Here is a 17,041-nt window from a genome sequence, read left to right as displayed (position 1 = left end):
GTATAAGGTGCTTTAGTGACAAAACGGATGGCACTGTGATAGACTGCATCCAGTTTGCTGAGTAGAGTGTTGGAAGCCATTTTGTAGATGACATCGCCGAAGTCGAGGATCGGTAGGATAGTCAGTTTTACTAGGGTAAGCTTGGCGGCTTGAGTGAAGGAGGCTTTGTTGCGGAATAGAAAGCCGACTCTTGATTTGATTTTCGATTGGAGATGTTTGATATGAGTCTGGAAGGAGAGTTTGCAGTCTAGCCAGACACCTAGGTACTTATAGACGTCCACATATTCTAGGTCGGAACCATCCAGGGTGGTGATGCTAGTCGGGCATGCAGGTGCAGGCAGCGACCGGTTGAAAAGCATGCATTTGGTTTTACTAGCGTTTAAGAGCAGTTGGAGGCCACGGAAGGAGTGTTGTATGGCATTGAAGCTTGTTTGGAGGTTAGATAGCACAGTGTCCAAAGACGGACAGAAAGTATATAGAATGGTGTCGTCTGCGTAGAGGTGGATCAGGGAATCGCCCGCAGCAAGAGCAACATCATTGATATACACAGAGAAAAGAGTCGGCCCGAGAATTGAACCCTGTGGCACCCCCATAGAGACTGCCAGAGGACCGGACAGCATGCCCTCCGATTTGACACACTGAACTCTGTCTGCAAAGTAATTGGTGAACCAGGCAAGGCAGTCATCCGAAAAACCGAGGCTACTGAGTCTGCCGATAAGAATATGGTGATTGACAGAGTCGAAAGCCTTGGCAAGGTCGATGAAGACGGCTGCACAGTACTGTCTTTTATCGATGGCGGTTATGATGTCGTTTAGTACCTTGAGTGTGGCTGAGGTGCACCCATGACCGGCTCGGAAACCAGATTGCACAGCGGAGAAGGTACGGTGGGATTCGAGATGGTCAGTGACCTGTTTGTTGACTTGACTTTCGAAGACCTTAGATAGGCAGGGCAGGATGGATATAGGTCTGTAACAGTTTGGGTCCAGGGTGTCTCCCCCTTTGAAGAGGGGGATGACTGCGGCAGCTTTCCAATCCTTGGGGATCTCAGACGAGATGAAAGAGAGGTTGAACAGGCTGGTAATAGGGGTTGCGACAATGGTGGCAGATAGTTTCAGAAATAGAGGGTCCAGATTGTCAAGCCCAGCTGATTTGTACGGGTCCAGGTTTTGCAGCTCTTTCAGAACATCTGCTATCTGGATTTGGGTAAAGGAGAACCTGGAGAGGCTTGGGCGAGGAGCTGCGGGGGGGGCGGAGCTGTTGGCCGAGGTTGAAGTAGCCAGGCGGAAGGCATGGCCAGCCGTTGAGAAATGCTTATTGAAGTTTTCGATAATCATGGATTTATCAGTGGTGACCGTGTTACCTAGCCTCAGTGCAGTGGGCAGCTGGGAGGAGGTGCTCTTGTTCTCCATGGACTTCACAGTGTCCCAGAACTTTTGGAGTTGGAGCTACAGGATGCAAACTTCTGCCTGAAGAAGCTGGCCTTAGCTTTCCTGACTGACTGCGTGTATTGGTTCCGGACTTCCCTGAACAGTTGCATATCACGGGGACTATTCGATGCTATTGCAGTCCGCCACAGGATGTTTTTGTGCTGGTCGAGGGCAGTCAGGTCTGGGGTGAACCAAGGGCTGTATCTGTTCTTAGTTCTGCATTTTTTGAACGGAGCATGCTTATCTAAAATGGTGAGGAAGTTACTTTTAAAGAATGACCAGGCATCCTCAACTGACGGGATGAGGTCAATGTCCTTCCAGGATACCCGGGCCAGGTCGATTAGAAAGGCCTGCTCACAGAAGTGTTTTAGGGAGCGTTTGACAGTGATGAGGGGTGGTCGTTTGACTGCGGCTCCGTAGCGGATACAGGCAATGAGGCAGTGATCGCTGAGATCCTGGTTGAAGACAGCGGAGGTGTATTTGGAGGGCCAGTTGGTCAGGATGACGTCTATGAGGGTGCCCTTGTTTACAGAGTTAGGGTTGTACCTGGTGGGTTCCTTGATGATTTGTGTGAGATTGAGGGCATCTAGCTTAGATTGTAGGACTGGCGGGGTGTTAAGCATATCCCAGTTTAGGTCACCTAACAGAACAAACTCTGAAGCTAGATGGGGAGCGATCAATTCACAAATGGTGTCCAGGGCACAGCTGGGAGCTGAGGGGGGTCGGTAGCAGGCGGCAACCGTGAGAGACTTATTTCTGGAGAGAGTAATTTTCAAAATTAGTAGTTCGAACTGTTTGGGTATGGACCTGGAAAGTATGACATTACTTTGCAGGCCATCTCTGCAGTAAACTGCAACTCCTCCCCCTTTGGCAGTTCTATCTTGACGGAAGATGTTATAGTTGGGTATGGAAATCTCTGAATTTTTGGTGGCCTTCCTGAGCCAGGATTCAGACACAGCAAGGACATCAGGGTTAGCAGAGTGTGCTAAAGCAGTGAGTAAGACAAACTTAGGGAGGAGGCTTCTGATGTTGACATGCATGAAACCAAGGCTTTTTCGAACACAGAAGTCAACAAATGAGGGTGCCTGGGGACATGCAGGGCCTGGGTTTACCTCCACATCACCCGCGGAACAGAGAAGGAGTAGTATGAGGGTGCGGCTAAAGGCTATCAAAACTGGTCGCCTAGAGCGTTGGGGACAGAGAATAAGAGGAGCAGGTTTCTGGGCATGGTAGAATATATTCAGGGCATAATGCGCAGACAGGGGTATGGTGGGGTGCGGGTACAGCGGAGGTAAGCCCAGGCACTGGGTGATGATGAGAGAGGTTGTATCTCTGGACATGCTGGTAGTAATGGGTGAGGTCACCGCATGTGTGGGAGGTGGGACAAAGGAGTTATCAGGGGTATGAAGAGTGGAACTAGGGGCTCCATTGTGAACTAAAACAATGATAACTAACCTGAACAACAGTATACAAGGCATATTGACATTTGAGAGAGACATACAGCGAGGCATACAGTAATCACAGGTGTTGAATTGGGAAAGCTAGCTAAAACAGTAGGTGAGACAACAGCTAATCAGCTAGCACAACAACAGCAGGTAAAATGGCGTAGACTAGGCAACGGGGCCAACAGATAAAACAAACAAGCAGAATGGAGTACCGTGATTTATGGACAGTCCAGCGTGCATCAGCTATGTAGCCAAGAGATCAGTGTCCAGGGGGCAGCGGTGGATGGGGAAGGGAAGCTGGACTGGCGAGTGTTATCCAGGTTAAAAAAAACGAACAATGACTAAATAGCTTGTAGCTAGTTAGCTGGTTAGCTTCTGGAGGTTCTTGAGTGTGTTCTAAAAATAAATAAAAAATAATAGCGATTCCGTATCACATTGGGTGAGGCAGGTTTCCGGAAGGTATAAACAAATTAAAAGTCAAAAGAGATAGAAAGTAAGTATGGGTCCGGTGGGCGTTTGGGACGCGGCGATTCAGGCGGTTAGCAGGCCTGTGCTAACAAGCTAACAGTTTGTAGGCCCGGGCTAGACAAGGTAGCAGTTAGCGGACCGGAGCTGGACAAGCTAGCAGTTAGCAGGCCGAATTAGCAAGCAGGGAGATAGCGAGGGCTAGAGAGTTAGCCTTTGGGGGACGTCGCGATGGGGTGAGTCTGTTTATTCCTCTTCATGCGGTGACATCGATAGACCGGTCGTGGGCCCGGGTATTGTAGCTCAGGAGTATGCTACGGTGGTAGCGCAGGCCGGGCTAGCTTCAAGCTAAGTGGGTGGAAACGCTAGCCAGGGGTAATCATCCGGGGTTGCGGTTTAGCTAGATAGCTAGTTGTGAAGATCCAGCGTATTTGGAAGCTTAGGTTTAGCAAAATGTTTTTAAAGGGATAGCTATGTAAAAAACGAAAAATATGTTAAAAAAAACTAAATAAACAGGGACACGACACGACAGGACGACTTACTGCTACGCCATCTTGGAATCACTCCTAACAGTGAGTCAGTGTGTCTCACCTCCTAACAGTGAGTCAGCGTGTCTCACCTCCTAACAGTGAGTCAGCGTGTCTCACCTCCTAACAGTGAGTCAGCATGTCTCACCTCCTAACAGTGAGTCAGCATGTCTCACCTCCTAACAGTGAGTCAGCGTGTCTCACCTCCTAACAGTGAGTCAGTGTGTCTCACCTCCTAACAGTGAGTCAGTGTGTCTCACCTCCTAACAGTGAGTCAGTGTGTCTCACCTCCTAACAGTGAGTCAGTGTGTCTCACCTCCTAACAGTGAGTCAGTGTGTCTCACCTCCTAACAGTGAGTCAGCGTGTCTCACATCCTAACAGTGAGTCAGCGTGTCTCACCTCCTAACAGTGAGTCAGTGTGTCTCACCTCCTAACAGTGAGTCAGTGTGTCTCACCTCTAACAGTGAGTCAGTGTGTCTCACCTCCTAACAGTGAGTCAGTGTGTCTCACCTCCTAACAGTGAGTCAGTGTGTCTCACCTCCTAACAGTGAGTCAGTGTGTCTCACCTCCTAACAGTGAGTCAGTGTGTCTCACCTCCTAACAGTGAGTCAGTGTGTCTCACCTCCTAACAGTGAGTCAGTGTGTCTCACCTCCTAACAGTGAGTCAGTGTGTCTCACCTCCTAACAGTGAGTCAGTGTGTCTCACCTCCTAACAGTGAGTCAGTGTGTCTCACCTCCTAACAGTGAGTCAGTGTGTCTCACCTCCTAACAGTGAGTCAGTGTGTCTCACCTCCTAACAGTGAGTCAGTGTGTCTCACCTCCTAACAGTGAGTCAGTGTGTCTCACCTCCTAACAGTGAGTCAGTGTGTCTCACCTCCTAACAGTGAGTCAGTGTGTCTCACCTCCTAACAGTGAGTCAGTGTGTCTCACCTAACAGTGAGTCAGCGTGTCTCACCTCCTAACAGTGAGTCAGTGTGTCTCACCTCCTAACAGTGAGTCAGTGTGTCTCACCTCCTAACAGTGAGTCAGTGTGTCTCACCTCCTAACAGTGAGTCAGTGTATCTCACATCCTAACAGTGAGTCAGTGTGTCTCACCTCCTAACAGTGAGTCAGTGTGTCTCACCTCCTAACAGTGAGTCAGTGTGTCTCACCTCCTAACAGTGAGTCAGTGTGTCTCACCTCCTAACAGTGAGTCAGTGTGTCTCACCTCCTAACAGTGAGTCAGTGTGTCTGACCTCCTAACAGTGAGTCAGTGTGTCTCACCTCCTAACAGTGAGTCAGTGTGTCTCACCTCCTAACAGTGAGTCAGCGTGTCTCACCTCCTAACAGTGAGTCAGTGTGTCTCACCTCCTAACAGTGAGTCAGTGTGTCTCACCTCCTAACAGTGAGTCAGTGTGTCTCATCTCCTAACAGTGAGTCAGCGTGTCTCACCTCCTAACAGTGAGTCATTGTGTCTCACCTCCTAACAGTGAGTCAGTGTGTCTCACCTCCTAACACTGAGTCAGCGTGTCTCACCTCCTAACAGTGAGTCAGCATGTCTCACCTCCTAACAGTGAGTCAGCATGTCTCACCTCCTAACAGTGAGTCAGTGTGTCTCACCTCCTAACAGTGAGTCAGTGTGTCTCACCTCCTAACAGTGAGTCAGTGTGTCTCACCTCCTAACAGTGAGTCAGCGTGTCTCACCTCCTAACAGTGAGTCATTGTGTCTCACCTCCTAACAGTGAGTCAGTGTGTCTCACCTCCTAACACTGAGTCAGTGTGTCTCACCTCCTAACACTGAGTCAGCGTGTCTCACCTCCTAACAGTGAGTCAGCATGTCTCACCTCCTAACAGTGAGTCAGTGTGTCTCACCTCCTAACAGTGAGTCAGTGTGTCTCACCTCCTAACAGTGAGTCAGTGTGTCTCACCTCCTAACAGTGAGTCAGCGTGTCTCACCTCCTAACAGTGAGTCAGCATGTCTCACCTCCTAACAGTGAGTCAGCATGTCTCACCTCCTAACAGTGAGTCAGTATGTCTCACCTCCTAACAGTGAGTCAGCATGTCTCACCTCCTAACAGTGAGTCAGCATGTCTCACCTCCTAACAGTGAGTCAGCGTGTCTCACCTCCTAACAGTGAGTCAGTGTGTCTCACCTCCTAACAGTGAGTCAGTGTGTCTCACCTCCTAACAGTGAGTCAGTGTGTCTCACCTCCTAACAGTGAGTCAGTGTGTCTCACCTCCTAACAGTGAGTCAGTGTGTCTCACCTCCTAACAGTGAGTCAGTGTGTCTCACCTCCTAACAGTGAGTCAGCGTGTCTCACCTCCTAACAGTGAGTCAGCGTGTCTCACCTCCTAACAGTGAGTCAGCATGTCTCACCTCCTAACAGTGAGTCAGCGTGTCTCACCTCCTAACAGTGAGTCAGCGTGTCTCACCTCCTAACAGTGAGTCAGCGTGTCTCACCTCCTAACAGTGAGTCAGTGTGTCTCACCTCCTAACAGTGAGTCAGTGTGTCTCACCTCCTAACAGTGAGTCAGTGTGTCTCACCTCCTAACAGTGAGTCAGTGTGTCTCACCTCCTAACAGTGAGTCAGTGTGTCTCACCTCCTAACAGTGAGTCAGTGTGTCTCACCTCCTAACAGTGAGTCAGCGTGTCTCACATCCTAACAGTGAGTCAGTGTGTCTCACCTCCTAACAGTGAGTCAGTGTGTCTCACCTCCTAACAGTGAGTCAGTGTGTCTCACCTCTAACAGTGAGTCAGTGTGTCTCACCTCCTAACAGTGAGTCAGTGTGTCTCACCTCCTAACAGTGAGTCAGCGTGTCTCACCTCCTAACAGTGAGTCAGTGTGTCTCACCTCCTAACAGTGAGTCAGTGTGTCTCACCTCCTAACAGTGAGTCAGTGTGTCTCACCTCCTAACAGTGAGTCAGTGTGTCTCATCTCCTAACAGTGAGTCAGCGTGTCTCACCTCCTAACAGTGAGTCATTGTGTCTCACCTCCTAACAGTGAGTCAGTGTGTCTCACCTCCTAACACTGAGTCAGTGTGTCTCACCTCCTAACACTGAGTCAGCGTGTCTCACCTCCTAACAGTGAGTCAGCGTGTCTCACCTCCTAACAGTGAGTCAGTGTGTCTCACCTCCTAACAGTGAGTCAGTGTGTCTCACCTCCTAACAGTGAGTCAGTGTGTCTCACCTCCTAACAGTGAGTCAGCGTGTCTCACCTCCTAACAGTGAGTCATTGTGTCTCACCTCCTAACAGTGAGTCAGTGTGTCTCACCTCCTAACACTGAGTCAGTGTGTCTCACCTCCTAACACTGAGTCAGCGTGTCTCACCTCCTAACAGTGAGTCAGCATGTCTCACCTCCTAACAGTGAGTCAGTGTGTCTCACCTCCTAACAGTGAGTCAGTGTGTCTCACCTCCTAACAGTGAGTCAGTGTGTCTCACCTCCTAACAGTGAGTCAGCGTGTCTCACCTCCTAACAGTGAGTCAGCATGTCTCACCTCCTAACAGTGAGTCAGCATGTCTCACCTCCTAACAGTGAGTCAGTATGTCTCACCTCCTAACAGTGAGTCAGCATGTCTCACCTCCTAACAGTGAGTCAGTGTGTCTCACCTCCTAACAGTGAGTCAGTGTGTCTCACCTCCTAACAGTGAGTCAGTGTGTCTCACCTCCTAACAGTGAGTCAGTGTGTCTCACCTCCTAACAGTGAGTCAGTGTGTCTCACCTCCTAACAGTGAGTCAGTGTGTCTCACCTCCTAACAGTGAGTCAGTGTGTCTCACCTCCTAACAGTGAGTCAGTGTGTCTCACCTCCTAACAGTGAGTCAGCGTGTCTCACCTCCTAACAGTGAGTCAGCGTGTCTCACCTCCTAACAGTGAGTCAGCATGTCTCACCTCCTAACAGTGAGTCAGCATGTCTCACCTCCTAACAGTGAGTCAGCGTGTCTCACCTCCTAACAGTGAGTCAGCGTGTCTCACCTCCTAACAGTGAGTCAGTGTGCCTCACCTCCTAACAGTGAGTCAGTGTGTCTCACCTCCTAACAGTGAGTCAGTGTGTCTCACCTCCTAACAGTGAGTCAGTGTGTCTCACCTCCTAACAGTGAGTCAGTGTGTCTCACCTCCTAACAGTGAGTCAGCGTGTCTCACATCCTAACAGTGAGTCAGTGTGTCTCACCTCCTAACAGTGAGTCAGTGTGTCTCCACCTCCTAACAGTGAGTCAGTGTGTCTCACCTCTAACAGTGAGTCAGTGTGTCTCACCTCCTAACAGTGAGTCAGTGTGTCTCACCTCCTAACAGTGAGTCAGTGTGTCTCACCTCCTAACAGTGAGTCAGTGTGTCTCACCTCCTAACAGTGAGTCAGTGTGTCTCACCTCCTAACAGTGAGTCAGTGTGTCTCACCTCCTAACAGTGAGTCAGTGTGTCTCACCTCCTAACAGTTGAGTCAGTGTGTGTCTCACCTCCTAACAGTGAGTCAGTGTGTCTCACCTCCTAACAGTGAGTCCAGTGTGTCTCACTCCTAACAGTGAGTCAGTGTGTCTCACCTAACAGTGAGTCAGCGTGTCTCACCTCCTAACAGTGAGTCAGTGTGTCTCACCTCCTAACAGTGAGTCAGTGTAGTCTCACTCCTAACAGTGAGTCAGTTGTCTCACCTCCTAACAGTGAGTCAGTGTGTCTCACATCCTAACAGTGGAGTCAGTGTGTCTCACCTCCTAACAGTGAGTCAGTGTGGTCTCACCTCCTAACAGTGAGTCAGTGTGTCTCACCTCCTAACAGTTGAGTCAGTGTGTCTCACCTCCTAACAGTGAGTCAGTGTGTCTCACCTCCTAACAGTGAGTCAGTGTGTCTCACCTCCTAAACAGTGAGTCAGTGTGTCTCACCTCCTAACAGTGAGTCAGTGTTGTCTCACCTCCTAACAGTGAGTCAGCGTGTCTCACCTCCTAACAGTGAGTCAGTGGTGTCTCACCTCCTAACAGTGAGTCAGTGTGTCTCACCTAACAGTGAGTCAGCGTGTCTCACCTCCTAACAGTGAGTCAGCATGTCTCACCTCCTAACAGTGAGTCAGCGTGTCTCACCTCCTAACAGTGAGTCAGTGTGTCTCACCTCCTAACAGTGAGTCAGTGTGTCTCACCTCCTAACAGTGAGTCAGTGTGTCTCACCTCCTAACAGTGAGTCAGTGTGTCTCACCTCCTAACAGTGAGTCAGTGTGTCTCACCTCCTAACAGTGAGTCAGTGTGTCTCACCTCCTAACAGTGAGTCAGTGTGTCTGACCTCCTAACAGTGAGTCAGTGTGTCTCACCTCCTAACAGTGAGTCAGTGTGTCTCAACTTCCTAACAGTGAGTCAGCGTGTCTCACCTCCTAACAGTGAGTCAGTGTGTCTCACCTAACAGTGAGTCAGTGTGTCTCACCTAACAGTGAGTCAGCGTGTCTCACCTCCTAACAGTGAGTCAGCATGTCTCACCTCCTAACAGTGAGTCAGCGTGTCTCACCTCCTAACAGTGAGTCAGTGTGTCTCACCTCCTAACAGTGAGTCAGCGTGTCTCACCTCCTAACAGTGAGTCAGTGTGTCTCACCTCCTAACAGTGAGTCAGTGTGTCTCACCTCCTAACAGTGAGTCAGTGTGTCTCACCTCCTAACAGTGAGTCAGTGTGTCTCACTTCTATCAGTGAGTCAGTGTGTCTCACCTCCTAACAGTGAGTCAGTGTGTCTGACCTCCTAACAGTGAGTCAGTGTGTCTCACCTCCTAACAGTGAGTCAGTGTGTCTCACCTCCTAACAGTGAGTCAGTGTGTCTCACCTCCTAACAGTGAGTCAGCGTGTCTCACCTCCTAACAGTGAGTCAGCGTGTCTGACCTCCTAACAGTGAGTCCGCGTGTCTCACCTCCTAACAGTGAGTCAGCGTGTCTGACCTCCTAACAGTAAGTCAGCGTGTCTGACCTCCTAACAGTGAGTCAGCGTGTCTGACCTCCTAACAGTGAGTCAGCGTGTCTCACCTCCTAACAGTGAGTCAGCGTGTCTGACCTCCTAACAGTGAGTCAGCGTGTCTGACCTCCTAACAGTGAGTCAGCGTGTCTCACCTCCTAACAGTGAGTCAGCGTGTCTCACCTCCTATGAGCATGGTGCAGATGGAGAAGATCTTCTCTGAGTCGGTGTTGGCTGAGACGTTTCCGAAGCCCACGCTGGTCAGACTGCTCAGAGCGAAGTAAAGAGACGTCACGTAGGAGCTCCTCACTGACGGCCCGCCTCCTAGCGCCGCCCCCGAGGCCCCTGAGCCATTCACCTGGCTCCGCCCCGCCTCGCTGACGTTCCATTGGCCGGAGCTGAAGGAGGAAGAGAAATCCTGTCCAATCGGCTCTGACCCTGATGTGTTCCAGTGATTGTAATTGGCTGCCAACCCATTCGTTCTAGAAGTGTGCAGCGAATCAGTGACTCCAAGGAACGAGGTTAAAGGTGACAGGAAGTAAGGGGTGTCGAGACGTTTTGCCAGTTCATGAAGCCAGCCTGGGGAGATTAGAGAACAGTGTTAATATTTATATCACTTAGTAGAAATGTCACAGTCATCCAAATTCTCCTGCAGTTATTTAATGACCTTTAAGTAGATTGCTGCATGAACATGTGAACCAGACACCACGGACCCAAAGGACAGTGATTATTTGTGTGTGTGTGTGTGTGTGTGTGTGAGTGTGAGTATGTGTGTGTGTGTGTGTGTGTGTGTGTGTGTGTGTGTGTGTGTGTGTGTGTGTGTGTGTGTGTGTGTGTGTGTGTGTGTGTGTGAGTATGCGTGTGTGTGTGTGTGTGTGTGTGTGTGTGTGAGAGAGTATGTGTGTTTGGATGTGTGTGTGTGTGTGTGTTTGTATGTGTGTGTGTGCGCATCCGTGCCTTGAGTGCAGTGGTCAGTTGATACTGACTTCTTATTCAGTGCTCATTTATCCTGTACATGCAGAGCCAGACAGCACTGTCTCTCTAGTCCCTGGAGTTGTATATGGTGCTGCAGTATGTTCTGTATGCAGACCCTGTCCATGGTGCTGCAGTATGTTCTGTATGCAGACCCTGTCCATGGTGCTGAAGTATGTTCTGTATGCAGACCCTGTCCATGGTGCTGCAGTATGTTCTGTATGCAGACCCTGTCCATGGTGCTGAAGTATGTTCTGTATGACACCTGAATCTCACAGAGCTGTGATTATCAGGTAGAGACAGAGAGAGAGAGAGAGAGAGAGAGAGAGAGAGAGAGACAGGGGGAGAACATGGTCTGCTGTCTCTCCCAGCCCTTCATCTTCTCTCTCATGTTGTCTACCTTCCAATAAACCCCTGAGACACCCTGTCTGCATCCCAATTCTCTAGCCCTTTGACTAGTGTGCACTGTTCCTTGGTTTCAAATACTATTTGAAATCATTTAAAATACTTTGGCTGTGCTTGATTGAGCTTACCAAGTGCAACGGAACCAATAGAATAGTCACAAAAGTGCAAACTCCATTCATCCGACACTCCAGCCAGGCTAAAGCAAATGCTCAAAGTAATTGAATGATTTCAAATACTATTTGAACCCACGTCTGATATCCTGGTGTCTGTGAGTGTGAGGTGATATTAAGGTACATGTAGCCTCCGGGTGATTGAGGACAGTATTGCAGACACACACACACACACACACACACACACACACACACACACACACACACACACACACACACACACACACACACACACACACACACACACACACACAGAATACAGTGGTTGGCTGCTAACTGACAGACAGAGGACCAGCTAACTGAGAGACAGAGGACCAGCTAACTGACACACAGAGGACCAGCTAACAGAGAGACAGAGGACCAGCTAACTGAGAGACAGAAGACCAGCTAACTGAGAGACAGAGGACCAGCTAACTGACAGACAGAGAACCAGCTAACTGACAGACAGAGGACCAGCTACCAAACAGACAGAGGACCAGCTAACTGACAGACAGAGAACCAGCTAACTGACAGACAGAGGACCAGCTAACTGACAGACAGAGAACCAGCTAACTGACAGACAGGGAACCAGCTAACTGACAGACAGAGGACCAGCTAACTGAGAGACAGAGGACCAGCTAACTGACCGACAGGGGACCAGCTAACTGAGAGACAGAGGACCAGCTAACTGAGAGACAGAGGACCAGCTAACTGACAGACAGAGGACCAGCTAACTGACAGACAGAGAACCAGCTAACTGACAGACAGAGGACCAGCTAACTGACAGACAGAGGACCAGCTAACTGACAGACAGAGAACCAGCTAACTGACAGACAGGGGACCAGCTAACTGACAGACAGGGGACCAGCTAACTGACAGACAGAAGACCAGCTAACTGACAGACAGAGGACCAGCTAACTGACAGACAGAGGACCAGCTAACTGACAGACAGAGGACCAGCTAACTGACAGACAGAGGACCAGCTAACTGACAGACAGAGGACCAGCTAACTGAGAGACAGAGGACCAGCTAACTGACAGACAGAGGACCAGCTAACTGAGAGACAGAGGACCAGCTAACTGAGAGACAGAGGACCAGCTAACTGAGAGACAGAGGACCAGCTAACTGAGAGACAGGGTGGAGTTACATCAAGGAGTCACTGTGTATTTACATGTAAGGAGTTACCATCAAGGAGTCACTGTGTCTTTACATGTGAGGAGTTACCATCAAGGAGTCACTGTGTATTTACATGTAAGGAGTTACCATCAAGGAGTCACTGTGTCTTTACATGTGAGGAGTTACCATCAAGGAGTCACTGTGTATTACTTGTGAGGGAAGTTGCTAACTATCCAATGTCCCAATAGCTCTTCATTATCATTGAACTAATAACTAAAATACCATTTAATAGGGATTTAGTGTGTGTGTGAGTGTGTGTGTGTGTGTGGTGTGTGTGTGTGTGAGTGTGTGTGTGTTTATTTTGTTGCCAGGTTTACTCACCATTATCCCAGGAGCTCAGGCTGTTGCTCTCGATCTCCTTGCGTCCGATGAAGTACCAGACGCAGGCCATCCAGTGGGCCAGCAGGGCGAAAGTAGACATGAGCAGGGTGAGAACCACGGCGCTGTACTCAGAGTAACGCTCCAGCTTCTGGAGCAGCCTCAGGAGACGCAGTAACCGCACTGTCTTCAGCAGGTGGACCCCAAAGTACTGCACAGGGGAAGAGGAGGGGAGGGAGGGGACATGAAAGCAGAGGTCAATGGTCATTGGTATTGACAGAGTGTGTGTGTGTGATGTGTGTGTGTGTGTGTGTGTGTGTGTGTGTGTCCTTGAAAGTTGGAAAGTTTGACAGTTGAGTGATGCCTTTGAGGTGTTGTTGTGAGAAAGGTTCTTGGTTTGGGGATCGATGACACAGCAGGAGGCTGGTATTGATACATCACTGGACACCATTAAAGCCTGGGGAGACTCGGTGTGACTGACGACTCAATACGTCTCACACAAACATGACCTATTCCTCACACACAGACAGACACACCCCAGTCCCTGGCTGGCTGCACCCCCATGTCTCTATGAAGCCCTTTGGCCAAAGAACAAAGTGATCAGTCACCATTCTGCGTGTGTGGTTTCTATTTACAGTACCAGTCAAATGTTTGGACACACATACTCATTCAAGTGTTTTTCTTTATTTTTACTATGTTCTACATTGTAGAATAATAGTGAAGACATTAAAACTATAAAATAACACATATGGAATCATGTAGTAAAGCAAAAAGGGTTTAAACAAATCAAGATATATTTGAGATTCAATAGCCACCCTTTGCCTTGATGACAGCTTTGCACACTGTTGGCATTCTCTCAACCAGCTCATGAGGCAGTCACCTGGAATGCATTTAAATTAAATGAAAAGGTGTGTCTTGTTAAAAGTACATTTGTGGAATGTCTTTCATTCTTAATGAGTTTAAGCAAATCAGTTGTGTTGTGACAAGGTAGGGGTGTATACAGAAGATAGCCCTATTGGGTAAAAGACCAAGTCCATATTATGGCAAGAACAGCTCAAATAAGCAAAGAGAAATGACAGTCCATCATTACTTTAAGACATGAAGGTCAGTCAATGTGGAAAATGGCAAGAAGTTTTTTCAAGTGATGTTGCAAAACCATCAAGCTATATGATGAAACTGGCTCTCATGAGGACCGCCACAGGAAAGGAAGATCCAGAGTTACCTCTGCTACAGAGGATAAGTTTCATTAGCACCTCAGATTGCAGCCCAAATAAAGCTTCACAGAGTTCAAGTAAAATACACATCTCATCCACATCAACTGTTGAGAGGAGACTGCGTGAATCAGGCCTTCATGGTCAAATTGCTGCAAAGAAACCACTACTAAAGGACACCAATAAGAAGAAGAGACTTGCTTGGGTCACACAACACAAGCAATGGACATTAGACCAGCATAGCTACCACAGCATTCTGCAGCGATACGCCAACCCATCTGGTTTGGGCTTAGTGGGACTATAATTTGTTTTTCAACAGGATAATGACCCAACATACCTTCAGGCAGTGTAAGGGCTATTTGACCAGAAGGGAGAGTGATGGAGTGCTGCATCAGATGACCTGGCCTCCACAATCAACCGACCTCAACACAATTGAGATGGTTTGGGATGAGTTGGACCACAGAGTGAAGGAAAAGCCGCTAACAAGTGCTCAGCAAATGTGGGAACTCCTTCAAGACTGTTGGAAAAGCATTCCTCATGAAGCTGGTGAGAGAAGGCCGAGAGTGTGCAAAGCTGTCATCAAGGCAAAGGGTGGCTACTTTGAATAATCTCAAAAATATTTTAATTTGTTTAACACTTTTTGGTTACTACATGATGCCATATGTGTTATTTCATGTTTTGATGTCTTCACTACTACAACAATGTAGAAAATAGTTCAACTAAAGAAAAAACCCTTGAATGAGTAGGTGTGTCCAAACTTTTGACTTGTACTGTATGTGTGTGTGTGTGTGTGTGGTGTGTGTGTGTGTGTGTGGTGTGTGTGTGTGTGTGTGTGTGTGTGTGTGTGTTGTGTGTGTGTTGTGTGTGTGTGTGTGTGTGTGTGTGGTGTGTGTAAATATGTATGCTTGTGTATGTGTGTGTCTTCTCATATGTCTGTGCATGTCTGCGTGCGGGAACGTGCGGGAACGTGCCGCACACCACCACGCTGATATTGAAGGCGTAGAGCAGCGGTCAAAGGGCAGGGCGGCGATCAGGTCAACAAACAGCCAGGAGGTGGCGTAGTGTACAAAGATAGAGCGGGCTTCATAAACCACCTGACCAGTCGTACTCACATAGGTGGTGCGGAAGTTCAGTGCAATGTCTGTCACAGAAACACATGGTGAGATAGAATAGGACAAGGGGACATTTGATTGGACCAGCCAACACATAGAACACAATATAAAACACAACAGAGGACACACAGACAGAGGTTAAAAAGAATCGCTCCTAGGTGGATCATTCAACCATCATTCAATCATCATTCAACCCAGCAAGCAACATTTGGCATAATGACGTTGTTCCTGGTCATAAATCGGTTGTAGAGTTGTCAGATTACAACTAAGTTAAGACATTTATTTTCACGTCAACATCAATATGTCTGGAAAGACGTAGAATTTGGCTGTTATCTTGTCAGATAAATGAGATAACAACCATTAGAAAACCAGTGGAGGCTGCTGAGGGAGGACGGCTCATAATAATGGCTGGAACGGAGCCAATGGAATGGAATCAAACAAATCAAAGACGTGGTTTCCATGTGGTTGATTCCATTCCATTGACTCCATTCCAGTCATTATTATGAGCCGTCCTCCCCTCAGCCTCCACTGTTGAAAACATCATTTACAGTTTATTTTCTGGTAATTCCCAAAATTCACAGCTTTCCATAAATCCCGGCTGGAAGACTCCTGGACACAGGAAAGAATAAGCAGGAAATCTGGAATCCTACAACCAGGACGTCTGGAAAGATCTGGAATTTGGGGAAAGTTTGCTGAATCTTGCAACCCTAAACGGGACATCAAAAGAACGTAAACAATCAGTATACAACTTAACCATGACGTGACATTGCAACCAGTTGTGCCTGCTGGGTAACAGAGGAAGCTTTTTGGTATTGATCTTAGTTATTATAACCATAATCCCTCACAGTAAACAGTCTGGAAACAAGAGGTGGAAATGTAATCAGTCTGTTTAATAAAATACAGAAGTGCTCATTGATCTCCTCAAACGATTGGCTGGATGTTAATTAGATGAGGAAGTGCCTTGGATGTGGGATGGGATGTGGATTAATATTGGCTGTTATGATGATCGAGAAGTGAATGATGCAATTGTTTATTAAATCAATGGGTTGTGAGCGACTGAGGGGTTGAACCCATGTCTCCAGGGCCACAAGAGTGTGCTAACCTGCCCAGAATGTTGCCCCGGTTGTAATCTGAATGTTAAAGCCTAGGCATTATCTCTGGGAGCTAACGGAAGTCTTCAGCTTAATCATCGCTCTGTTACAGGAGGGGTAACATTTTGGGGTGTGGGAGGGGCAACATTCTGGGGGTGGGTGGGGTAACATTCTGGGGTGTGGGAGGGGGGGGTGGGGGTAACATTCTGGGGGTGTGGAGGGGTAACATTCTGGGGTGTGGGAGGGGTAACATTCTGGGGTGTGGGTGGGGTAACATTCTGGGTGTGGGTGGGGTAACATTCTGGGGTGTGGAGGGGTAACATTCTGGGGTGTGGGTGGGGTAACATTCTGGGGTGTGGGTGGGGGGTAACATTTGGGGTGTGGAGGGGTAACATTCTGGGGTGTGGAGGGGTAACATTCTGGGGTGTGGGAGGGGTAACATTCTGGGGTGTGGGAGGGTAACATTCTGGGGTGTGGGAGGGGTAACATTCTGGGGTGTGGTGGGGTAACATTCTGGGGTGTGGAGGGGTAACATTCTGGGGTGTGGAGGGGTAACATTCTGGGGTGTGGGAGGGGTAACATTCTGGGGTGTGGAGGGGTAACATTCTGGGGTGTGAGTGGGGTAACATTCTGGGTGTGGGTGGGTAACATTCTGGGTGTGGGTGGGGTAACATTCTGGGTGTAGGGGTAACATTCTGGGGTGTGGGTGGGGTAACATTCTGGGTGTGGAGGGGTAACATTCTGGGGTGTGGAGGGTAACATTCTGGGGTGTGGAGGGTAACATTCTGGGGTGTGGAGGGGTAACATTCTGGGGTGTGGGAGGGGTAACATTCTGGGGTGTGGGAGGGGTA

At 48.7% G+C, this 17,041-nt stretch overlaps 1 protein-coding gene across 1 annotated transcript in view; it reads right to left on the bottom strand.

The window, feature by feature from the left end:
• The window catches only part of LOC116359770 (potassium voltage-gated channel subfamily H member 4), a 47,299-nt gene extending 30,938 nt beyond the window's left edge, over positions 1-16,361 (bottom strand). Inside the window, exons 1-4 of the mRNA XM_031813321.1 lie at positions 16,301-16,361; positions 14,959-15,128; positions 12,780-12,987; positions 9,940-10,335 (exon numbers count right to left, since the gene is read on the bottom strand). Of these exons, the coding sequence (XP_031669181.1) occupies positions 9,940-10,335; positions 12,780-12,987; positions 14,959-15,128; positions 16,301-16,361 (835 nt within the window). The remainder of the gene's footprint in view (positions 1-9,939; positions 10,336-12,779; positions 12,988-14,958; positions 15,129-16,300) is intronic.
• Positions 16,362-17,041: the final 680 nt, after the last annotated feature.

Source organism: Oncorhynchus kisutch, unplaced genomic scaffold (genome assembly GCF_002021735.2).
Source record: "Oncorhynchus kisutch isolate 150728-3 unplaced genomic scaffold, Okis_V2 Okis05a-Okis16b_hom, whole genome shotgun sequence".
Lineage (NCBI taxonomy): Eukaryota > Metazoa > Chordata > Actinopteri > Salmoniformes > Salmonidae > Oncorhynchus > Oncorhynchus kisutch.
The sequence above is the reverse complement of the archived record's forward strand: the minus strand, read 5'-3'. Positions and strand labels throughout refer to the sequence as shown.